This window comes from Nyctereutes procyonoides, unplaced genomic scaffold, assembly GCF_905146905.1.
Source record: "Nyctereutes procyonoides isolate TBG_1078 unplaced genomic scaffold, NYPRO_anot_genome, whole genome shotgun sequence".
NCBI classification, from domain to species: Eukaryota; Metazoa; Chordata; class Mammalia; order Carnivora; family Canidae; genus Nyctereutes; species Nyctereutes procyonoides.
The window spans coordinates 20,436,123-20,461,807 of record NW_026575030.1 but is presented as its reverse complement, the minus strand read 5'-3'; the positions used below and the strand labels follow the sequence as shown (position 1 = coordinate 20,461,807).

Below are 25,685 nucleotides of genomic sequence, written 5' to 3'. Positions count from 1 at the left end.
AAGAACCTGATTTTAGGGCATCTGGGTGGCTCAGTGATTGACCATCTGCCTTTGGCTCAGGTGGTGATCCCGGGTTCCTGGGATGAGTCCTGCATCAGGCTCCCTGTGAAGAGCCTGCTTCTTCCTCTTCCTGTCTTTGCTTCTCTCTGTAGGTCTTCTCATGAATAAATATTTTTTAATCCTTTTTAAAAAATATTTTATTTATTTATTCATGAGAGAGAGAGAGGCAGAGACACAGGCAGAGGGAGAAGCAGGCTCCATGCACCAGGAGCCCGATGTGGGCCTTGATCCCGGGTCTCCAGGATCAGGCCCCGGGCTGAAGGTGGCACTAAACCGCTGAGACACCACCTGGGCAGCTCTTAAAAAAAAAAAAGAACCTGATTTTAATTAATGCTCACCTTTAGGTCTGTCCTGAATTGGTTCATATCCCTCACAAATGAAAGTATTTTGTCATTATACATCTCATAGTTCAGGTTCAATTCAAGATCATAGGTAAGTTTTATTATAAGCTGACCAGCTACTTCTGCTGCTCCACGTGCCATTTTGTTCAACTGAGGAATTTTCTGATTCAGGTTCTCATAGAGATCCATGGTAGTACCCAAATAAGGATAATCTGTGTCCTGAAAAACAAAGCTAGGTGAATGGACTCACAGGTGGGTCATCAGAGTAGGAGCTTCACATTTGTCTTACCATCAAGGTGATAGTAGTTGCAATTCTTCCTTGCCCACTATTCTGGTACCACTTTTGCTACTTCCTCTGAACCTAACCTACTTCTAGAATGAGCACTTTCTTCTGGGTCCTATAGAATTCTTATTCTATTGCATTATATACCCTGAACAGATAGATCTCTAGCCAAATTTCTTGAGGTTATATCTTTGTTTTCTTCTCTCTGAGAAGTTTGGCTCATTAAATGACGAAAGAGGACAGCATGCATGAAGTGTGCTTTTAGACTAAACTTGACCTCCTTTCTAATGATTCAGCACTCAATCCATTCATACATGTTACCTTTCTAACAAGAATGTCTTTAAAAAAAAAAAAGAATGTCTAATGCTCACATGAAGTTCTCTCTACCTTCATTAGACAAAGTAAGTAACTATTTCTTCAACTCTATTTCCTACCATTGTCCTTGGTGACAATCTCACTGATAATCTTTTGATCTGACCTCAATTCTTTAACTTTGACTATATAGTTCTATATTACCTGCTAGATTTTTGACATCTAAGAAATCAGTAAGAAAAGAAGTTGTTAAAAAACCTTCCGGAAATCAACAGAATTCACCCATAAATCTCCTCAACCCTAGGACCAGACATTCCGTTCTTCCTAGTAGACTAAACAGATAACTGTGATCAGCTATTTCAATGCCATCCACACTGCTGTTCTTGCGGAAGGTCAAGAGAGTTCCAGCTATGTTCAACTCCAGATCCAGAGCTTACATCCACTCAGACCTTTCCCTCCCTAGTCCCAGGCCAAAACACCCAGTGATAAGAAGTCACATGAGGCCCTGGCCTCTGTGGAATGAATAATTTGATGCCAAAGCCAACGGCTTCCACCCTGACCTCCTATACTAATTCTAGGATCTCTTCACCCCTTAGAGAGCCCACTCCAGGGCTGGCTTTCCAACTCTAGCACTTTAGCACAGAAGCCTTCATCATTTGTTTACTCAGTAGCTTTCAGTGCCTCCGAACTTGGTCCTAAAACAAGGTAATCTTGCTCTCCTACAACTTGGTCAGTCTCATAAAGTTGTCTTATAACAACAACTTACATCTGTTTGGCTTTTCTGCTTTTTACTAATAATCTCTGTTTAAGAGATTAACATCTCTGGACAAATGTCTAGAACCATGTTTTAACACGTATCAAGAAAAGCAATGTCCAGGTGAACCTTCTGTTTGGTAGAAATATTCTGTACTTGCAGGGTCCAGTAGGTAGCCTTGTTACTAAAAGTCATCATACCTAATTGAAAAGACATTCTAGCAGACAAATTCAACTGCTAATTAAGCAAATTGAGAAAAATTCTACATTAAGACTGGTAATAAGGGAGCATACAATAACTACACATGTCTAACTTCTTAAAACATCTTAAGCATTCTAGGATACTCAAAATCAATCAAAAAAGATCTAAGATATAACTTTAGAGTTCTTCAGACTTACCTCACAAAAACAGAAAGAAACTGCTGGGATTCCAGAATACGCAAGGAAAGGGAAAGCAGCATTATCCAAAGACCATTTCTCGCTGCAAGGAAAGCAAAAATGTGTCTAGAAAGTTTTCTAAAGAGCACTGTGCTATCATGCAACCCTTCCCCATCCCCAAATAAATTCTTTTTTTTTTTTTTTTTTTTTTTTTTAAATTTTATTTATTTATTTATGATAGTCACAGAGGGAGAGAGAGAGAGGCGCAGAGACACAGGCAGAGGGAGAAGCAGGCTCCATGCACCGGGAGCCCGACGTGGGATTCGATCCTGGGTCTCCAGGATCGCGCCCTGGGCCAAAGGCAGGCGCCAAACCGCTGCGCCACCCAGGGATCCCCCCAAATAAATTCTTAAATTGACTCTAAGTATAGGTAAGCTCACTGCAAGGGGAGGGTTAGATTTCTACCTACCACAGCAGGTACTACTGGATGATTCTGCTTTTCTATAAGCTGTTCATTCACTTTTCTCAACTTACACTTTGTTGATCCAGTTGCTGTCCCGATAAAGAGACTGCCCAGTAATTGGATGTTTCACCTATAAAATAAAAAATTAATGTCATTAAAATGAATCTTTCTGAACATAGTTATTCACAAACATATTTAAGATCTATAAACATTATAAAAAATTTATTGTATCTTCTTGAAAAAAATTTAAGACCGCTAAAACAATCTCAGTTTCCTAAAGTTATTCCTACTAGGCTCATGGTGTCAGTTCCTTTAGTTACAGGGAGCAAAAAAATGTTCTCCTTTAACCATTTTAAAAGTGGCTTAGCCACAATTTTAAAAACCCTTTCTAGCATTCATGATATGCCTATCTTCTTTCTGGCTTTTTCCTTGTAGCACATTTTACACTACCACAACCTAACCTGTAAATACATTACTGCCTTGTTGGAGACGCTACAGCAATTCCTAATTTCCCATAGGATCAATGCCAAGTACTCTGACCCTTCTTCCGTCTTTAATCATTCCGCAGACACCTGGGTGGCTCAGTCAGTTAAGCATCTGCCTTCAGCTCAGGTCATAGTCATAACCTCTGGGTCCTGAGATCAAGCCCCAAGTCAGGCTTCCTGCTCAGCAGGGAGTCTACTTCTCCCTCTCCCTCTGTGCTCTCTCTCTCTCTCTCTCTCAAGTAAATAAAATCTTTACAAAAAAAAAAAAATCCAATATATGGCCTCTAAACCTATTAGCTAAACCATCCCTCCTTATTGCCAAACTATGGTCATTCACATGCCTGTCTTTACCCAATGAATATTGCATCTGGCCTTCTTGTTTGTTTGTTTATTTATTTGTTTGTTTATTTATTTGTTTATTTATTTATTTATTTATTTATGAATGATAGTCACAGAGAGAGAGACAGAGAGAGGCAGAGACACAGGCAGAGGGAGAAGCAGGCTCCATGCACCAGGAGCCCGATGTGGGATTCGATCCCGTGTCTCCAGGATCGCACCCTGGGCCAAAGGCAGGCGCCAAACCGCTGCGCCACCCAGGGATCCCAGGCCTTCTTGTTTAAGTATTAGGTATAGTTCAAGTTCATTTATTAAAAAAAAAAAATTTGGGCAGCCCGGGTGGCGCAGCGGTTTAGTGCCGCCTTCGGCCCGGGGCGTGATCCTGGAGACCCGGGATCGAGTCCCATGTCGGGCTCCCTGCATGGAGCCTGCTTCTCCCTCTGCCTGTGTCTCTCATGAATAAATAAATAAAATCTTTAAAAAAATAAAAATAAAAATAAAAAATAAAAAAAAAAATTTAAAGACTATTTTTAAGCAATCTCTATGCCAAACATGGGGCTCGAACTCACAACCCCGAGATCAAGAGTTGCACCGCATGCTCCACTGACTGAGCCAGACAGGTACCCCTCCAGTTTATTTAAAGCTTCCGTAACATTCTAACTCCATAGACACCCCCCACTGAATACCCATTGTACAGCTTAAGCCTCAGGAAATTCTGCAATGTTCCAACACAGACTACATATTTTTTGACATCAGAGCCCTTCATATACCACCTCCCTCACCTTATATTTACTGAGAGTAAATATGTTGTTTACCCTCACCTCACATGGTTCAATAGAGCAAATAAGCCAAGAAATGACTTAAATAATGCTGCTAAAGAATTTATTCTAAATTCCTATACTTGAAAAAAAAATAAATTCCTCTAACTGGTTACACTTCTGATGGCTTAAATATCATTTTCCATCTTTTTGTAAATTAGATGAAAACAGGGGAATCCCTGGGTGGCTCAGCGGTTTAGCGCCTGCCTTCTGCTCAGGGCGTGATCCTGGAGCCGTAGGATCAGGTGGGCTCTCTGCATGGAGCCTGCTTCTCCCTCTGCCTGTGTCTGCCTCTCTCTCTCTCATGAATAAATAAATAAAATCTTAAAAAAAAATAGATGAAAAATTAAAAGTTACAGATTTTGGAAAATTAGGTATATACTCACATCTTTCATCGTTTTCTCAAGAAGTGAATATAACAGTGGGCTTGCAGAAACCTTGAAGTTGCTGGTACCTGCAAAGAGATTGTTTTAACATTGTCCCTTCTTAAGTAATTTTTACATGGCTACTTCTACAACTAAAAGTACTCGACAAGAAGGGAGGCAATAATCTAGATGAGTGGCCAAATACAACTTTCCTCTTCAAGTAGACAAAAATGTGATTTAAGAGTCAAGTTTTTTGGCAACTGCTAACCCTAATTTGACTCAACTGAAGCTCTTACTCCTAAGTTTGCAGATATTAATGTTAATGATTTGTTTTTTAGTTATCTTTCTAGTCCACCTATATTAGGGCACTCATCTGCTAGTTACTGTCAACTTCCCATACTCTATACATTCTGCTGTACAGGTAAGAGGGCAATAAAGATTTAGTTCAATTTTAACTCCTTCCCTTTTTCTTTCCATTGAGATATTTCACTATTCTCAGTTCATCCACTGGCTTACGTTTAGTAACATTCAAACTCTTTTAGAAGTTTGATTACCTGGTATTTCTATTCGTGATGTCAGCATCTAGCTAAATGTGAATGAATTAGTCTCTAGAAAGACTATTCTATATGGTAGGGTTTAGTTCCTTCTGGTCTAAAAATTAGTCCTGACTAGTGGTTCTCAGACTTTAGTGCATCAGAATCACTCAGTGTTTGTTAAAATACAATTAAAACATAGAAGGTCTGAATTTTTACATTTCTAACAGTTCCCAGGTGATCCTAATGCTGCTAAATGAGGACCACACAGGGAACCTGCATTAAACAAAGCAATCTGCACCCATTCCATAATTTAGTGGATGACTTAAACAAAGCTAAGTCAGTCTTAATCAGGGAATGGACTATGTAAATTGTAAAAAAATAATCAGTATAGTTTTAGAAAGTTTTCTTCTGTTTTCTAAGTAGTTTATCTGAATTCATAAGTAGCTGAAGAAAAGATACTTACCAAGAATAGCTTTATCCAGATTAATGTAAGTGAAAGCCTTTAAATGCAAGGAAGAAAGGTATCCCTAGAAGAGAAAGAAAAATACTAAATGTACCAATATGTGTTAATCTAACTGTCACATAGAGTAGCTATTACTAGGGACATATTTTTAAATTTAGAGTCAATTGAGACTAAATATACAAAGGCAAAAATGATATACAGTTGACTCCCATAACACAGGGGTTATGGGTGCTGACCCCCCCACGCAACTGAAAATGCACAATGCACATGTAACTTTTGACTCCCCCAAACTGAACTACTAATAGCTTACTGTTAACTGGAAGCTTTACAAAAAAAAAAAGTTGATTAACGTATATTTTGTATATGAATTATGTACTATATTCTTACAATACAGTAAGCTAGATAAAAGAAAAATGCAAGAAAATCATAAGAAAGAAAATACAGGGACTCCTGGGTGGCTCAGCAGCTGAGCATTTATCTGCCTTTGGCTCAGAGCGTGATCCTGGAGTACTGGGATCGAGTCCCACAAGGGGTTCCCTGTAGGGAGCCTGCTTCTCCCTCTGCCTATGTCTCTGCCTCTCTCTGTGTCTCTCATGAATAAATAAGTAAAAATAAGAAAGAAAAGAAAAAAAAGAAAAGAAAAGAAAAAGAGAAAAGAAAGAAAAGAAGGAAAAAGAAAGGAAAGAAAAAGAAAGAAAAGGAAAAGAAAAAGGAGAAGAAAAGAAAAGAAAAGAAAAAGAAAAGAAAGAAAAGAAAAGAAAAGAAAGAAAGAAAGAAAGAAAGAAAGAAAGAAAGAAAGCAAGCAAGCAAACTACAGCTAGAGGACTATACTGTATTAAAAAAAAAAAAAATCCACATAAGTGGACCTGCACAGGTCAAACCTGTGTTGTTCAGGATCAACTCTAATCAAATCTAAAAAAACATGGTTTCTGGAGGACAAATTAAGTCAAAACAAATTCAGCTGCCCACTCTAGGTAGTTCAAATACACTACCTCTAGCCATTCAGTGGCACCAATTGCTCCAAAGTCTCCAGCACTCCAGCTGGCAAAGACAATGCTTCTGCTGGGTTTAAAGCCACCTAAAGGATAACAAAAAATTAGTTTTATCTTGGGAAAGGTTATAGGTAGGCAACTGACTTAAGATGAAATCAGAAATTTCTAATTCAAGACAGCAGATTCAAAAATACTTCTTTCCCTTTTGAGACCCCAGGTGAAAGAACAAAAAGAATAAAAATAAAAATTTTTAAAAGTAATCTACCAAAAAAAATAAATAATAAAGTAATCTACGAAGAACGGGATAAGAAATCATTTTCAAATAAGACTTCAAACACATAGTAGGCACCAGTTTCTACAGGAAGTCACTTTTTTTCAACTCAATTCTTTGAGCCCCGTATCTTCTGAATCAAGAGATACTTGGAAATCATGGGGTAACTACAATGCGTGCCTTCACCCGAAACAATCTGCATACATGTTAATCACTTAAAATACTCGGTCACTTTACAAACAACTGTTATGAAAGAGTAAAAATTCACAAATTTAAGTTATAAGAAAGAGTTTTCAGAGAAAACATTAAGACAGCTTCTTTGGGGCTGTATGTGCCACTGCTCTCCATTTCTCTCCTTTCCTTGGATATATATTTTTCTGTATTATGTGCTTTTGCATAGAAGTTAAGCACTACAACTTACCCTATGACCCACAGACTCAAGAATGTGATGGGGGTTTGCATGCATGGGTGTGTGTGTAGAGGAGTGGCATGTACTAAGAGAGAAAGGCTTGAAAGTGTGAATATATTATAAATATATGAACATATCCAGTATTCTAAGTATAATGTATAGAATTACATATTATAACTTTATAACAAAATTATAGAAAATAAGTAGAGGTATACCACTGCTTCCTTCAAAATAGATTCCTTAGAGACCATGCTAGATTTGCCATATTATTCTGAATCTGTCAAATTAAGAATTAGAGTCCAGTACAACACTTTTTCGGTATTTCAAAGGAGTTGATTCCCAGTGTAATGAAGACACTGCATGGAAAGCTGTTTCAAAGTCAAAGGCAGATCCAACAAAAGACAACCTACTTCGTACCTAAGAACTCAAGAGTCCGGCACAAGTGAGCCAGAATAATATTGGTAAAAGTAAGAAAGCATATATATAGCACATAGATATTCAAGTTCACAAAATTTGTACTCTACCTTTTAAGACCATATCAGAGAATATCCGGGCAAGTTCCAATAGGAGAGCTGTTCCTACGCTAGACTTTGCAGCTCCAGGACCCCAGGCATCCCTCTGAGCCCCTATTACAACATAGCGATCTTAAAAAAAAAAAAAAAAGATAAATTATACAGTTAGCTCTTTTTACCTGTTTTCTAATATTGAACTCTAGAATAATCATGTTAGTAAAAAGGATAAAAATACAGCATATGCGCTAAGGATAAGGTACTTCAAATCTGACTTAGAACTCTGGGAATCAAAAATTCACATGACAAAGAAATAAATATTCACGTGACAATACTAATTTATTTTTCCTTATTAGTACTGCTACTCTTTTTCCAAATTACCAGTTAAGTTTACTCATTGACTACTTATTTGTGCCCTCTAATTATTCAATAAGCAACCTAAGTCCAAGGGCTTTCCTTACTAAATGGCAGGACTATTAGCTTCTGCTTAAATAGGTAGATGGTCTATTCGAGGAGGTCAATAAATCACAGCCTACCTGCGCATTCAGTACATTATCATTTATGGCTGTTTTCATGCTACAATGTCAAAGTTAAGTAATTGCAACAGAGACATATAGCCTGCAACATCTTTATCATCTGCCCCCTCTAAGAAGAAATGTGCTTACTGCTGATCCATTCAGTAACTTAAAAAGAGATTAACTAGTCATAATGGTCAGTTTTTGACCAGTTTATTTCCTAGAACCTATTATCTTCCAATAAAACTGACACCTAAACAGTTCGCTTCAGGACAGAGTCAAGAGTCAGCATCCACAAAACCAAGCCAAAGCCAGCTTGCCAGCACTCCCTCTTCTGGCCACATTCTTAAGACAAACAAACAAAAAAAACAAGGGTCCTTACCAGGTTCTTCAAAACCTTTAATAACTCCAAAAATGTTAAAAATTCTTATCTCTTTCAGCACATTGTTCACAGTGAGCTTCACATTCTTGTTTGGGGACGTTTCCAGCCTACACGAGGGGTCTATTTCCCAGGCAGAAGGACAGTCTCCTTCCATATTTCTAGAAGAATACAGACATCAGAGTTCTGAATTACTGTTCCTTTCCCAGACTTAGAAAATCAGTCTTTCTTATTGCCCAAGGAAGTTCTAAGCTAAGAGGAAATATAAAGAAAACACATACAAAATTTACTCCATGGTGGTCAACCATTTGTGTCTTACTTTGACCTACAGGCAACCATTTGAAAATCATCAGTTAACCTCTAAGTTTAAACAATGCTTTAAAAAATTTCTCTACCTATCCTCATCTGACATGTGCCTTTCTGCCAGAGAGACTTATAATCTACATTTTAAGTAAATACCAGGGATGCCTGGGTGGCTCAGCAGTTGAGCATCTGCCTTCGGCTCAGGGTATGATCCCGGAGTCCTGGGATTGAGTCCCACATCGGGCTCCCTGCATGGAGCCTGCTTCTCCCTCTGCCTGTGTGTCTCTGCCTCTCTCTCTCAGGAATAAATAAATAAAATCTTAAAAAAAAAAAAAAAGTAAATACCAACATGGACTCAGAATGAAGTTCTTACACAAGCCCATTAATATATTCCTATGTTTTCTCACTTTCTCTACTAATCAGTATACATTCTTATCTTAGTTATAAAAGAATATTTTCTTGCTGCTGATGGTTAGGTCTATCTTCCCCTAATTCCTCATGTTACTCGAATAATGAGTGCTCTACTTCTATGTCAAAACATAATTACTCCCCACTTTACAAGGGTAAGATAGGGAGCTGGCTTCACGGGTTAGGGAAGACTTGTAAGTGGTGATAAGAATGATCTGATTTGAAATTTAAGTAAAAGTCAATAAAAATCACCTATTAAAAAGGCCTCACAGATAGCATTTTAATAGTCACACAGTATTAGATATGTGTCCTTACATGTAGATGCTCTTTGTTTGAAACCAATCACCCTGTTAAGTAGAATAGTTTATCTAATTAAGTTAAAGAAATGTGATCAGCGAGGTTAGAGTAACTTGTTCTAGGTCACATAGCAAATACATGCTCACGTTAAGTGTCTGAGAGTAGGTCTATATCCTATGCCAGTGCCAGGTGGGAAATACGTCCAGATCAAAATAAAAACTAATGATAAGTACTCTAATCAGACTGGGTTCTGATTAGGAGGAGGATAGGATACCCAGGACTAATGACTGTAAAGCATCTGGAAACTGTCACGAGATCGGAGGATAGTCAATCTACGAACCAGAAAACCTGAATTATTCTGTTACTAAGAGAAAATCTAGAACTAATGGGTCTTATAGGGAATAAGATTTCACCTCGACAATGAATCCTGTCAGATCTACTCCAATAACTGAACAGGTTGCCATAGGCAACAGAGTGCTTTACCTCAGAAGTCCTCAAGCAGAAGCTCTGCCAGGAATAGTACCCAAGGAATTCACTGGGTAAACTGAACAAGGACCCAATGAGCTTATAAATCAAATGTCTAATTATTAAGATCACTTTATGGAGGAAAAAATTCATGTTTATCTACAGCAAGGTAATAGCTGTGCACCCAAGATATGCCAAATAAGGAAAATTAGAGCCAATTGTTTTAAAATCTTATCAAATTAACTGAAATGATTATTATTCCTTTCTAGTCATAAAATCAGTTTTCAAATAAAAGAGCTTTTCAATAAGAACTTACTCAAACAACTTTTCTGCCACAGCTCTGGGAATTGTTTGGACAGGTATGCTGGGCAATCCTGACGACTGAGACGGTGGAAACTGAGTGTGATTGAATGACGGGAATCCAGGCGTGTACGGGTCACCCGTTCCCAGGTGAGCCTGTAAAACAAAAGAATAATGTGCTCTGTCAGGCACTTGTTCAAGAAATCCCCAGAAGATTGAGATTCAGTGTAAGGATAAAGCCTAAATTTAGTTTAGCACCTCAAAGCCTGAAGGCCTGAGTGTCTCTACATGTGACTCTTGTTTTTATATGCCATATACCCAATTCTCAATTCAAGACACCGTTGAAAATTTCTGTTAGCAATGAATAAGTAGGTCCCTGAATCACATAATCCATCTTTTTTTGTTAATGCTAAGGCCCTCCCAGGGAAAAAATTTTAAAGAGTGTATTTAAGGAAAGCATGTTATACTTCCACTAATGCAGATGGAACCCAGCAATTTATAGAACTCAAAAACTCAGGACCCCTGGGTCGCTCAGCTGTTTGGTGCCTGCTTTCGGCCCAGGGTGTGATCCTGGAGTCTCAGGATCGAATCCACATCGGGCTCCCTGCATGGAGCCTGCTTCTCCCTCTGCCTATGTCCCTGCCTCTTTCTCTGTCTCTCTCATGATTTTAAAAAGAAAAGAAAAAACACAAAAACTCATTTACTTAAGAAATAAGAACTCACATGTCCAAAGAATGGAATCTGTGCATTAACAATTGGAAATCTAGCCTGGTCCATGTATATCAAGACACCAAGTGCATTATAACTTTGAGCATTTGCAACCTAAAAGGAAAACAGGTAAAGATCAGAAAATCCAGAAGTAATCACACAAAATTAGAATACATATTGGGCTTTATGCTACAATAAAGGGTTACAGAGGACTATACTGAACCCCCCCCCCAGTGTTTCAAGTGTTTCAGATACTTTATATGTTTGAGATAAAAATTCTTGCCTTAACTCATTAAGGGGTTTCAAAGACAAGAGAAATAATAAAAACTCATCCAATACAACCACTGTCTTGATATTTTCTATTCTAGGCCCTTACGGAGGTTTGACTTTTAAGTTTCCTTTTTATAAAACAGTTATAACTAAATTCTATAAAATTCAGCTCTATGTAACATAATGAAGCACCTTAATTTAACGGTCCTATATAATAGGATATTGTTTTAAACTTAAACTGCTTTCACTTAAGCATTTCTGATTACTTCATTTTCACTAAAAGACAATGACTGCAGAATATTCCAAGTGGTTATACCATAGTTTTAGAAGTGTTCTGTAGTTTAGATAATTAGAATTTACTTGACCTGTGAACACTTCAATAAATTGTTATTAGGTATGAGATTTTAAGACTGACAGCTTCCAGAATGTAAAAAAAAAAAAAAAATTTAAATGAAGAATGGAATGATACAAATGTATTTAAATAATTCTCACCTTTTCAGCAAAAGTGATTTTCCCTGCTCTAGCGATCACTAAAGATCCATTCACAGGAGATTTTAAATTCTCGAAGTCTTTTTTGGTGCCAAAATTAACATGGACCAGTCTACCCTAGAATAAAGACAGGGTTAATGAGCATTAGAGTCTGAGATAGGATGGTTTTACAAATCAAACCTAAGAGAAAACAGGGATTAAAAAGAGAGGCCAGAGCCTAGAACGGATGTAAGAGAGTTCTGGTCAAACCGGTCAGAGTTATCAGAAGTGAATCAAGACTTCTGGCCTCCTATATTCACATCTTGTATCATCACACACTTTTAATTTGCATTGACCTACTGACATTTAATCTCTTTTACATTGCTTCTAGTATTTTAGGGGGAGAGAGAGCTAACAGGATAGGATAAAGAGAGACATATACCAATATAAATACTGTAGGGACACCTGGGTAGCTCAGTGATTGAGCGTCTGCTTTTAGCCCAGGGCATGATCCTGGAGGCCCGGGATCGAGTCCCACATCGGGCTCCCTGCGTGGAGCCTGCTTCTCCCTCTGCCTGTGTCTCTGCCTCTCTGTGTCTCTCATGAATAAATAATTAAGTCTTTAAAAAGAATACTGTAGGCTAGTCCTAGCAGCACCAACTACATAAAGTTCCTAACATCTGAATGCTAGATAATTGAGGACATATGAAGGAATAGGTCTTAACTGAAAATTCTGATAATCTATGTGAAAATTGTTAAACACTGTTATAATTAAGTGACTTGCACAGCAACTTTTAGATGTTTATAAAAGCTGTCTCATAATGTTCCTAAATTCTATTAATAGAACTATAGACTAACACTGACAAATATCTAATATAGAAAGTTTGTGGGCCAACTAAAAACCTCAATGTTCAGGGTGCCTGGATGGCTCAGTGGTTGATCAGTGGTCTGCCTTTGGCTCAGGTTGTGATCCTAGGGTCGTGGGATTGAGTCCTGCATCAGGCTTCCCACGGGGAGCCTGCTTACCCCACTGCTTAGGTCTCTGCCTGTGTCTCTCATAAATAATAAAATCTTAAAAAAAAAAAAAAAAAACCCTCAGTGTTCATTTTCTTAAAATTTGAGAGAAAGAGCAGGGTGGGGCAGAGGTAGAAAGTACCAAGCAGGGCAGCCCTGGTGGCGCAGCGGTTTGGCGCAGCTTGCAGCCTGGGGTGTGATCCTGGAGACCCGGGATCGAGTCCCACATTGGGCTCCCTGCATGGAGCCTGCTTCTCCCTCTGTCTGTGCCTCTGCCTCTCTCTCTGTGTCTATGAATAAATAAATAAATAAAATATTAAAAAAAAAAAAAAGAATATCCTTTCTAAAAAAAAAAAAAAAAAAGAAAGTACCAAGCAGACTCCACACTCCGTGTGGAGCCTAACACAGGGCCTGATCTCATGACCTGAGCTGCAAACAAGAGTCGGGTGCCTAACTGACTGTGCCAAGGCACCTCCAAACCCTCAGTGTTCTTTGCCAGAACAATCTACCCACTTTCAAAGCACAGGTAAGACTTCATCTAGCTTGGAAGGCATCCACTAGGTAGACCCCTGACATACAAACATGTTTTTTAACCTGAAAAACCTAGATCTTTTTAATTTCTGTAGTAGTTTGGCCATATTTGCCTACACTTTAAAAAATCAAGCATTAAAGATTCAGGCTAAGACTAGACTTCAGCCAAGATAGTTACTTATATCTGTCCTCACATGGAACCTTGATATTCACATTCATCCAGCAAACCCCACCATGAGTCACCATGCGTCAAGCACTATCCAAAGCTCTGTGACAGTAGCAGTAAATGAAGCCAACCTCTAGCCCTTCAAGTAGCTTATTATTCTAATGTGGAAATAAATGGATAATGTCAGGTGTGTCAGTGAAGAAAAATAACACAGGATAAGGGGAAGTGATTGGAGGAATGCTATTTTTAACAAGATAATCAAGGAAGACTTCCCTAAAGAGGCAACAGTAGAGAAGAGACTTGCACAAAATGAGGAAAAGGTCACATTGATATTTAAGGGAAGAGTTTTATAAAGGCCTTGAGGAAGGAACGTGCCTGTGTTTGAGTGTTTGAGGAACACCAGGGAAGCTGGGGTAGCCAAAGCACCGTGAAAGAGGAAGAAAGTAGGATTACTTAGGGCCCTGCTGTCCTTACAGGAGAACTTGGGGATTTTACTTTCACTGTGGCATAGGAGGGTCGAAAACAAGAGTATTTCATCATTAGTCACATTTTACAAATAAATTTATACCAAAATTCCTAAGAAAGGTAATGATAAGGAGTTTCCTGGGCTATTCAACAGGGAAAAAAGTCTCATGTATGGTTTTGCCTTACTTACGGTAACTGTCGTTGCCTTACTGTATGCCACGTAACCCTCAGGATTCTCCACCAGGTATACCAAGCCACTCTCCGTACCCACTATGGTCACCGTGTTTTGAGCATTGCTAAAAAAAGATTAAGTTAAATTAAGCTGAAGCTAAGGACAACCTTGGGGAAATAAATTAAATGACTAACACATTTAGCATTTTACTTACATTATTTATCTTGAAAGTCTCTGCTATATTAGCACACCTGAAAGTAACTACCTGTATAAAAATCAGTTTACCATCTTTCAACATACCTGCTTTTGACCTGGATCTTAACAAAATGTTCATCACGCCAGGATTTGCTAAGTTGAAATTCACGGAATCGATTCTCAATTAATAAAGCAAGGCTTTCATCTTTTTGAGATCCAGCCTCACGAGGCACATACGAATTTTCATTCAGCCACCTAGAGGAAAAAAGGTCACTGTTAATAAACAATGAACTCAAATAGTAAGCAAATTTTCCTTTAAGATTCTATTTATCTGAGAGAAAGAGCACAAGCAGGGGCAGAGGGAGAAGCAGGCTCCCAATGAGGAAGGAGCCCAGGACCCTGGGATCATGACCTGAAATGAAAGCAGATGCTTAACTGACTGAGCCACCCAGGCGCCCCAAGCAAATTGTTTTAAAAGCGTAACTCAATACTATTCATCACAGTTAAGCTAAATTAACTGTGACCCAAAATTTCTGGATTGACTACAGACAAACGTAGAAGGAAAAACCTGCCAAATATCTGAAGAAATTTATGACCTCAGCTTGTTAAAACCTCCTTATCCAAAGTAAAGTAGTCCTTCAAGAGAACCATCATAAGGGAGTACCTGCTTAGGGTAGTTTTAGGGAAAGGAGTAGATTCTAAGAGGATCCATTGTTAAGCAAAATGAAAGCGTTACTGTTGGTGAGTTCAGGTATAGGTTTAATTTTCACCTACTTTGAAGCAAAACTACTTCTTGTCCTGATCTCCTGTCTCATTGCAAATACATATATATGTAAGATATAGGTTATGTGATTTTTTTGGTAAACTCCAGTCTCGTTTCATCCATAATGCCTGGTATAGAGTAAACACAAGTAATTGATGAAGTAAAAATGCCCAAGATTCCTAAAACTAAGACTAAGAATTATTGTACAACTGAAACCGTAGGAAGCCAGCTTATAGGTAAAAGAATAAATTCTTTACAAAGAGTTAGGTATGTCTAAGGAAGATCTTAAAAACCAAAGGACAGAAAACTTAAGGACACTTCTTAGGGTGTGGATTAATGAAAACCAGAAGAAATCAAGGATTACTGTTGTCTCTATATCAAGCGGAGCAGTCAAGTTAGTCCTGATCTAAAGAATACATAAGCGGGAACCCTGGGTGGCGCAGCGGTTTGGCGCCTGCCTTTGGCCCACGGCGCGATCCTGGAGACCCGGAATCGAATCCCACGTCGGGCTCCTGGTGTATGGAGTCTGCCTGTGTCTCTGCCTCTCTCTCTGTGTGACTATCATAAATAAATAAAAATTTAAAAAAAAAAAAAAAAGAATACATAAGGCTACTGATGCCCTTGTGGATAGTAGGAAAGCTCAGCTTGACCTGCAAGGGGTAAGATAAAAATATCAAAGCAGAAACAAGTCTGAAAGCAAGCAACAAGCTATAAAGAGCCAGATGACAAAAGATCAAAGACCTGCGGAATTTTTTAAAGAAAAATGAGTGTCCTCCCAGAAATTTTTTTCCCAAACAACATAGTTTGAATTCCTTATTTATTGTTTACCCACCCCTTAACTCTAAGAAGTCTTCCCTCCAGATTGTAATGTTTGTTTTGTAATCACTGCTCTGAATAACCACTATGTGTTTAGATACTGTGAAGCAGCTCAAGCTTACCTCATGGTGTTGGTGAAATCTGTGTTACTCAGTCTCTCTGACAACATTGTTTTGAGGTCCGTCCAAAATAAGCGAGAAGGTGTTTCAGGGAAGTACTCTTCTGTTTCTGAGGGTTCTGTTCCCTCTGTCCCCAGAGCCTCTGTTCCTGTTGGTCTTTCACATTCAGCTTTTGGTTCTATACGTTTACAGTAGCCCAAGTAGCCAATCATAAATCCTAAGGATAAGAAGTTTCAGGGCTGAACTCATAGAATTTCATTGATAATATATTCCTATAGGAACTGTTAATATTTTCAGCTAAGCCTTGAAAATACAGGTTTATTCAAATTAAATGAATAAACTTTCAAAGTAAATAATGAGTCTCAGTGTTGTATTATGTTAAACCATTCAATCTAACAAATCATACAGTTGACTCCCAAACACTGTGTGTGTGGGGGGGGGAGGGTGGTTTAAGGGTGTAGTACAAATTCTGCATATAACTTTTGACTCTCCAAAAACAAATAGCTTACTGTTAACCAGAAGCCTTATGATGACATAAATAACTGATTAACACATATTTTGTATATGTATGATATACTGCGTTCTTAAAATACCCTTTTCTTAATTTTTTCAATATTTCTAGCTACACAGTTGGTCTTTTCAAATTGCCACAAATCTCCAAAAATTTTTCCAATATATTTATTGAAAAAAAAATCTGCATAAGTGGACCCACACAGTTCAAGTCCATGTTATTCGAGAATCAACTGTATAATAACTTTAATTATGTTACCTTTTTATTTGAAGTTTATTTAAGTAATCTCTACACCCAACATAGGGCTTCACCCATGACTCCAAAATCAAGAGTCACATGCTCTACTGACTGAGCCAGCCAGGAGTACCTAAATAGTTACCTCTTTAAGAGCTTGGTAACTTTTCTTCCCAGAAGCCTTCCTTGAACCCTTAGGGCAAGCTTCTATGCTACAAATATCCTGTGTGTATTTCTAGTATAACATTTGCACATTACAATGAAATGATTCATGTCTCTCTCTCTCCCCACCAGGCTAAACTCAAGGCAGGCCTAGAATCTTAGTCATCATTATATTCCTAGTGCCTAGCATAATGGCACATAAAAAGGTACAAAATAAACACTGGCTTGGCTAAATTAACAGACTTTCTAGAGTCGGTGACAAGGAACATTAAGTTTTGAATGGCGCTCTTACCAATCAAGAAAAAGAGGACTACAGCAATAGTCCCATAGCAGATAAATCCATTACACCTTTTTGGTTTTGGGAAACTGGCATGATTACCCCTCACGTTATTGTCAACATTTTCTTCTTCATCTGCAGCTAGTTTCATCTCCACATGGCTGTTATCACCATCTACTTGCCGTGCCAGACTAAACCGGGTATAGGACAATGGTTCTCCACCAAACTGAGATTTGGAGAAAAAAAAAGAAAAGAAAGAAAGAAAGCATTATGAAAGAAAAGAAAGGGATGAGTAACATTTACAAAGAGTTTGATTAGGGGATGCCTGGGTAGCTCAGTAGCTCAGTCAGTGGTTGAGCGTCTGTCTTTGACTCAGGTCATGATCCCGGGGCCCTGAGATCTAGTCCCACATTTTTCTTTTTTTAAAGATTTTATTTATTTATTCATGAGAATACACAGAGAGGAGAGAGAGAGGCAGAGACACAGGCAGAGGGAGAAGCCGACTCCATGCAGGGAGCCTGATGTGGGACTCGATCCCGGGTCTCCAGGATCACGCCCTGGGCTGCAGACAGTGCTAACCCACTGAGCCACCAGGGCTGCCCTCTAGTCCCACATTGATCCTGCTTCTCCCTCTGCCTGTGTCTCTGCCTCTCTATGTGTCTCTCATGAACGAACAAATAAAATCTTAAAAAAAAAAAAAAGTTTGATTAGGTACTATACTTATTATTAGGCCAATACTAGGACTTGCTATATATTCTTAAGGAAAAAAGTTCCTCTTTCAAAGCAACCTTCTTCCCTATACCCAGTTCCGTCCGTGGCAGATGAGGGCTAGAGCACACATTGGCCTTCTTCATCTCATTCAGCCTTTTCATTCAGGGTGTCTGTTATGTATGTCTATTTACATAGGTATACATTTTGATCAGTGCTTTCTTTAGTTCCTCTTATCTACTTGGCTGTACTCCCATCACACCCAAAATATCCTGAAAGTTCCTCAAGATTTTCCAAGTTAACTCACTCAAGACTGAATACATCCTTCCTTTGTGGGATCCATTACATCTCAAGACCACTTCAACATAAACAAATACTCTAATAGTTTTGAATAATATTTCATGTTTACTGGGTGAGTCATACTTGTATTCTTCATATTCTCATTAATTGGCAACCAGAAATACAACTTTAAATATCTTACCAAGGTAGAGAATGCTGATCTGGCTTGATCCATCATTCTGAGCTGCCACACAGAAGAGCCTAGTGTTAAAACAGAAAATTAGTATGAGATAGATACCAGTGTATCAGATAAGTGAGCGCTTTTCATTTCCACACCAGGTTATACATAACAAGTTTACTTTTTTTAAAAAAGGATTTTATTTACTTATTCATGAGACACAGAAAGAGAGGCAGAAACACAGGCAGAGGGAGAAGCAGGCTCCCTGCAGGGATCCCGATGTGGGATCCAAATGCCAGGATCAAGCCCTGAGCATGAAGGCAGACGCTCAACCGCTGAAGCCACCCAGGCGTCCCAGTATTGTAACTTCTACAGCTCAGTTTTTTTTTTTTTTAAACTCTTTTTTTTTTTTAAATTTTTATTTATTTATGATAGCACAGAGAGAGAGAGAGGCAGAGACACAGGCAGAGGGAGAAGCAGGCTCCATGCACCGGGAGCCCGACGTGGGATTCGATCCCAGGTCTCCAGGATCGCGCCCTGGGCCAAAGGCAGGCGCCAAACCGCTGCGCCACCCAGGGATCCCTACAGCTCAGTTTTTAAAAGTGTATAAGAAATAAAGCAGGGGCGCCTGGGTAGCTCAGTAGTTAAACATCTGCCTTCTGCTCAGGTCCTTATCCCAAGTCCTGGGATGGAGTCCCACATTGGGCTCCCTGCAGGGAGCTTGCTTCTCCCTTTATGTCTCTCTGCCTCTCTCGGTTGTCTCTCATGAATGATGAATGAATGAATGAATGAATAAATAAATAAATCAAGAAAGAAAAAAAGAAAGAAAAGAAAGAAAAGGAAAGGGAAGGGAAGGGGAGGGGAGGGGAGGAGGGAGGGAGGGAGGGAGGGAGGGAGGGAGGGAGGGAGGGAGGGAGGGAGGGAGGAGAAAGAAAGAAAGAAAGAAAGAAAGAAAGAAAGAAAGAAAGAAAGAAAATGTGCCAACTGTTAATTGGTGAATCAGAGTAAAGGATACAGGGATATATACTGTACTACTATTATCTCAATTTTCCCTATAGGCTTGAATTTTTCAATAAAAAATGTGGGCTAAACCACCCAGCCGCCTGGGTGGCTCAGTCAGTTAAGCATCTAACTCTTGGTTTTGGCTCAGGTCATGATCTCGGGGTTGTGGGATGGAGCTCTGTGGCAGGCTCCACATTCAGTGTGGAGTCTGCTTGAGATTCTCTTCTAATCCCTTCGTCCCTCCCCTCCCTCCCCCTCTAAAATAAATAAATCTTTTTTTTAAATGTGGAAAACTAATCAGAACATCATCTACATTAATAGATTTAAGTAACTTAATATAATAGTCAGAGACAAATACAAAAAATAGACAAGCATCGGAAAAAAGAAATAAAGTATAACTAAGCCAAGAATGGTCATGCAACAAAGACCAGTAACAAAGCATCTCCAATAAAAGTGAAAACCCGATCCTTCTGATTAAATGAAGTTCTTACAAATGATAGATCTTTGATGCAAAAACAATAGACAAAAAGAAAAACTCAGTATGTGGTTTTAGGAGAAGGTCAACTATCTGAGATGTTAAATGTCTTGTTCCAGGCTGAAAACTGATAATCCAAAACTGAAGTTCAGTAAGTTACTGGATTATAAAAATTGTGTTCTCAAAAAAAAAAAAAAAAAAAAGTGTTCTCATCTCCAGAAATTTAAGAAATTAATCTTAAACCTCTGAATCACCGTTGTATGCCCAAAGCTAGTATAATATTGTATGTCAACTATACATCAATACATCAATTAAATAAATTTTAAAATAAATGACAACCATTTTAAAAGTTTTTCTTATTTTCAAGTAATCTCTACACCCAATGTGGGGCTTGAATTTACAACCCTGAAATCAAGAATCACACACTCTACAGAATGAGCCAGCCAGGCGTCCTGACAACCATTTTAAAAGTAAAAAATACCTCTGTAACCAACAGAGTCCTATATTAAGTTAAAGCATAGGTATTAGCTGAAATCTGGATTTTTCTAATGAATTTGGTTTGAGTGCATCTAGGTGTTTGAAATTGAGATATATAGAGTGGTCACTTATTTCTTACTATTCTAAGGCTTTTTCTGTACTAACAATTGTGTACACTTACAGCGCATTTAACAATCACATGGCATAAAGCAAACTAAGTATACACAGACTGTAAAAGACATCATATAAACTGGTGTTAGAAAAGCCTCCTAATGAGGGTGCCTGGGTGGCTCAGGTCATGTTCCTGGGACAGAACCCTGCATTGGGCTCTCTGCTCGGCAGGGAGTCGGCTTCTATCTTGGTGCACAGGCTTGCACTCTCTCAAATAAATAAAATCGTTTAAAAAAAAAAGTCTCCTATCAAAACCATTTAACAACAAAAATTTAATCCCCAAGCTTTAAAGACTAGAGCTAAGAAGCAAGACATCATCTTAGAAGCACAGTCTCCTGCCCTATCTGGTGTCCAAGTTTATCACTATCCCTGCACCAGAACCGTACAAACCCAATCACTAAAACCAGAACTAGAAGACTCCACCCTGAACCAATTTTAATCATCCTTTTCTAGGAAAAAGCAGCTTAGAAGTTTAATATTCATCTGAACCAGCCATTCCTCAAGGTTTCTAGTTTTAATTTTTAGACTAAAGTGACGCTTTTAAATAAATGATCTAAGGATTTAAATAAATGATGAGATTTAGTGATTGCAAGTCTGCATAAACAAAGATATAAATAGAATGTAATTATGATTTTGTATAATTAAACTCTAAATACTAGTTTACTGAGAGAACTAGTATGTTATTTCTACTTCAATAGCCAGACACAAAATTAAGATTATAACATAAAAGAGGGATCCCTGGGTGGCGCAGCGGTTTGGCGCCTGCCTTTGGCCCAGGGCGCGATCCTGGAGACCCGGGATCGAATCCCACGTCGGGCTCCCGGTGCATGGAGCCTGCTTATCCCTCTGCCTGTGTCTCTGCCTCTCTCTCTCTCTGTGACTATCATAAATAAATTAAAATTAAAATTTTTTTTAAAAAAAAGATTATAACATAAAAGAAATCAAATCAGAGGAAAAAACTGACCTAGAAATTCCCATTTTAACCTCATAATTTAACCCCACATCTATGAAGAACATAATTCTATACCTATAAAAGTTATCCCTCAAGTTTTATATAACAAATTTGAATCATTCTTTCAAAATGACCTCACACGCAGTAAAGCTCTGTATTTAAAAGAACCCCTTAATAAATTTTCTTCCAACTGAAATGACTCTAATTTACATGCTCTATAAGTGTGGGAGAAACTTTCCATACCAGTTATAACAGTCTATAAAGAGGTAGTTCTGTTAAGACAGCATCTAAAAGCCAACAACTTTTCTGACTTATTTCACTATGTCACTACCACCACTGCTGATAATCTGTTAACAAGAGACAAACCAAATATCACCTTCCTTGATTTTTATGCACATTAGCACCTTGTATACATTTGCTCAATCATAACTGGAAAACCTATTCAGTTTCTCACATTAATAATGAAAATAAAGGTTCACATATGTTTAAGTTCTTCTTCCTGCTTTTGAGGTTCTGTTCTGGAGAACATCACTACCTAATAACCGCTGCCCTCTACTTTCTCCAAAATAGGACAGAAACTAGCTCCCGCCTCTACTAACAGTCTTTGTGAACTTCTTTCTTCCTGACTCAGCTCAGGGAACGTCTTTATGAAACCTTCTCTGGCGGATTTCCTTACCCTATATTTGACATGGAATTTACAAAAAATAATTAAGAATAAAGATATTTTATTTTTTTAAGATATTTTATATCTTAACATTATTGAGGCATGCTTAATGTATATGAAGTTCACTTTTCATATCATTTGGAAATTACATTAAAAAATATAATTAGAGGGGCAGCCCGGGTGGCTCAGCGGTTTAGTGCCGCATTCAGCCCAGGGTGTGATCCTGGAGACCCGGGATCAAATCCCACATCCAGCTCCCTGCGTGGGGCCTGCTTCTCCCTCTGCCTGTGTCTCTCCCTCTTTCTCTCTGTGTCTCTCATGAATAAATAAAATCTTAAATAAATATATATATATAAAGCATGAAAACCTTGGACCCGGAATCTTCCCCCATCCCTGCCAGTATTCTGGTTTATCCTGGAACCACCGGGCAAGGCATGGATAGTAGGTAAATTTTAAAACGTAGAAAAATTTAGGGGTGCCTGTGTGGCTCAGTTGGTTGGGCTTCCAACACTTGGTTTAGGCTAAGGTCAGGATCTCAAGGTCACGGGATCCTGCCAGGCATCCAGCAGCACAGAGCTCTGAGCTCCACACAGGGTTGGCTTCAGATTCCTCCCTTCCCTTCTGCCCCTTCCCCCACTCCTGTGGGCTCTCTCAAATAAGAATCTTTAAAAAAAAAAAAAAAGTAGAACTTTTAAAGGCTACCTGGTAGGGCTCCAAGATCTTAAGCAACTGATTACTGATACCCTTTTTGCAAACTGTTTCCCTATTCATTTGCAGGTGAAAATGAAAAGGTTACATGAATTTGCAAAACTCCTGCAGGGTCCTCCGGACACATAATCGTGCACACCCAGGACTTACATTAAAGAGATGGTCAAGATCCCTCCTAGCTTTAAGGGTCTAAAATGAAAAGGCGGTGGGGTGGCTCAGTCACTTAAGCGTCTGGCTCTTGGTTTCGGCTCAGGTCGTGATCTCCTGAGTGGAGAAACTGAGCCAGGGACAGGCTCAGGGCTCAGCAGGGAGTCAGCTTGAAAAGTCTCTCCCTCGGCCCCTCCCCCCAGTATATAAATCTTTAAAAAAAAATTTAAAAATGAAGAGGCTACGGAGGAAAACAAGGAGAATCTTCCTTCCTATTCGGCTTTCTGTAAGAAGACTGCCCGACGCCAAGGAAGTCCCTGTGCGGTGCTCATGTTCTCACATGAGTGAGAGTGCACAAAGAAAGGCACACACAGGGAAGAGTCCCAAAAGGTCTCAGAGGATCATTTTTGACCAGGTTTCATTGCTGTCTGATTCAAGTTTCACTGGGAAACCTTGCTCCATGACTACAGAGAGAGAGAAGTACACTATCAGAGGCAAATAACCGCCACAACTTAGGGCAGAGGGAGGTGTCCCTAGCCAACAATCTTCAGCACACCACTTCAACAAAAGACATTCCAGCAGAGCAAAGTGAAAAGGGTGCCGTGCTGTATGTAAATTTTTGGAAGAAATTTCTTATTGGTATCAAAACTTTTAAATTCTACACCTTGTTGTGAAGTATATTGAGTTCATTACAACCCAAAACTAAGAAGAAAAAAAAAAAAACAAAAAACAGCAAGGCCAACAAGTACTGTAGAGAGCCTAAACCCAACTTTTTTTTTTTTTGCAATACAAAACTAACTTCTGGAAATCATCTTAAATATCGGTCAATAAGGTCAACCCCCCCCAAACACACACACATACACACAGCTCAGTGGCAACTGAATCAGCATCTACTCTTCCAACTCCTTTCTAAAGCCCAGAATAAAGGTGTCAGGTATCCAAACACGGGAAGAGGACAATTATTAACCACTTCAATTCTCTTACCCCACCCCCTCTGCAGGGAGGGAAGCAGAAGCAATGAAGTTCCCTGGTCTACCCAAGGTCGCTGGGAGTAGAGGGAAAACTGTTAATCGGGGGGGAGGTGGGGGTGGGGGGGGGTGGGGGGAATAAGGCAGCCCTGGTGGCTCAGTGGTTTGCTGCTGCCTTCAGCCCAGGGCGTGATCCTGGGGACCTGAAATCGAGTCCTACATCAGGCTCCCTGCATGGAGCCTGCTTCTCCCTCTGCCTGTGTCTCTTCCTCTATTTCTCTGTCTCTCGTGAATAAATAAATAAATATCTTTTAAAAATAAAAAATAAAATCACAAAATAGGTTCTTTCTTACTCCCCTACGCCCTGCCATCTGCAAAAGCCATCCTGGAGGAACAGCCGCACAATGGGGCCTGTAAGGCAGCTGTCAACGCAGCACGGCCCCTTAGCCATAGTGCAGATTTCCCCAAAGCAAAAGCCAGTTCCCACCCGGTTGTTTCTCGGCCTCTAGACTACAGCTTCCACCAACCGAGGTCTCCCGGCTGCATCTCCCGCCCTACAACGAGCAGTCGGAACGCGCTGCAAGCCGGCACTTGCGGCGTCCAGGCGGCCTGTGCCTGGAGGAAAACCGGGGAGCCCCCACGCGACCCTGGGGGGCCGCGATGCGCGGGGTTAACGCGCGCGGCTCGCAGCACCCGCCCCGGGTTCCCGGGACAGCAGGTCAGGGCCCGGGCAGGCTCGGCCGCCGCAGGGCTCGCGGGGCTGGCAGCTCAAGGTCACCCCCGTGCACCCCGACAGCTCCCTGGGTTCACTTCCCGTACCGGCCACGTGCTCGGCTCCACGCGGCCCGGGCCGTCCCACGGGGCCCCCCCGCGTCCTTTGAGGATGAACGGGTGGCGACGGGGGTCCGGGAGGCCTCCGGGGGCGGAGGCAGGGTGCGGGGCGCAGAGCGGCCGTGGGGGCCGCCGCCCCCGAGGAAGCAGGAGGCGCGCCGGGATCGGCCCTCCGCACGCAGCGCCCAGCCCCAGCCCGAGCCCGAGCCCGAGCCCCAGCCCCAGCCCGAGCCCGAGCCCGAGCCCGAGCCCGAGCCCCAGCCCCAGCCCCAGCCCCAGCCCGAGCCCCAGCCCGCTGCACCTGCAGCCCGCGGCCCGCTCCAGCCCGCCGCCCCCGCTGCAGCCGCCCCGAGGCCCGGGCACGCGAGCGTGGCGCGTCACTCACTCGGGCCCCCGCTCCGGCCGCCGCCGCCGTCCCCGGACGAAGCTGAAGCTCTGTGGGCCGGCCGCCCCCGACCGCCCTTTTATAGCGCGGCCCCGCCCCCTCCGACCCCCTTCCAGGCTTGCGTCACTTCCTGCCGCACGTAGCCCCAGAGGTGCTCAGGGAATGGGCTGCGGGGGGCGACGGCGCGCACGCAGCGGACCGGCCTGCGCGGGGGGCGGGGCCTGCGCGGGGGGCGGGGCCGAGCGGAAAAGGCGCCAAGGCTGCAGGTGCCGGGAGCTGCTGCCCGAGCCCGCAGCCCAACCTTGACCGACCTCCAGGCCCTGCAGCGCCGAGGCCGATGGCTTGGGCGCTCGGTCCTGAGTGTGGGAGGCCGGACGCGGAAATAATGCCTTGAGTGTGCATCTTTGCTGGAGGAGTAGGGGAGCCCC

General features: G+C 40.7%; 1 protein-coding gene across 2 annotated transcripts in view; it reads right to left on the bottom strand.

Annotated features, from left to right (window-relative positions):
- Positions 1–25,321, bottom strand: part of TFRC (transferrin receptor) — a 31,408-nt gene extending 6,087 nt beyond the window's left edge. The window contains exons 1-17 of one of the 2 annotated variants that reach the window (XM_055316305.1): positions 25,258–25,321; positions 18,502–18,560; positions 17,328–17,538; positions 16,132–16,345; positions 14,536–14,685; positions 14,254–14,359; positions 11,912–12,025; positions 11,165–11,263; positions 10,458–10,597; positions 8,672–8,829; positions 7,790–7,909; positions 6,586–6,671; positions 5,594–5,657; positions 4,616–4,683; positions 2,662–2,720; positions 2,149–2,230; positions 399–620 (exon numbers count right to left, since the gene is read on the bottom strand). In XM_055316305.1, coding sequence (XP_055172280.1) covers positions 399–620; positions 2,149–2,230; positions 2,662–2,720; positions 4,616–4,683; positions 5,594–5,657; positions 6,586–6,671; positions 7,790–7,909; positions 8,672–8,829; positions 10,458–10,597; positions 11,165–11,263; positions 11,912–12,025; positions 14,254–14,359; positions 14,536–14,685; positions 16,132–16,345; positions 17,328–17,538; positions 18,502–18,537 — 1,929 coding nt within the window. In that variant the 5' untranslated portion in view covers positions 18,538–18,560; positions 25,258–25,321. Of the gene's footprint in view, positions 1–398; positions 621–2,148; positions 2,231–2,661; positions 2,721–4,615; positions 4,684–5,593; positions 5,658–6,585; positions 6,672–7,789; positions 7,910–8,671; positions 8,830–10,457; positions 10,598–11,164; positions 11,264–11,911; positions 12,026–14,253; positions 14,360–14,535; positions 14,686–16,131; positions 16,346–17,327; positions 17,539–18,501; positions 18,561–25,173; positions 25,193–25,257 lie in introns of those variants that run through there. The other variant, XM_055316306.1, reaches the window with a different exon arrangement.
- Between the last annotated feature and the right edge of the window lie 364 nt (positions 25,322–25,685).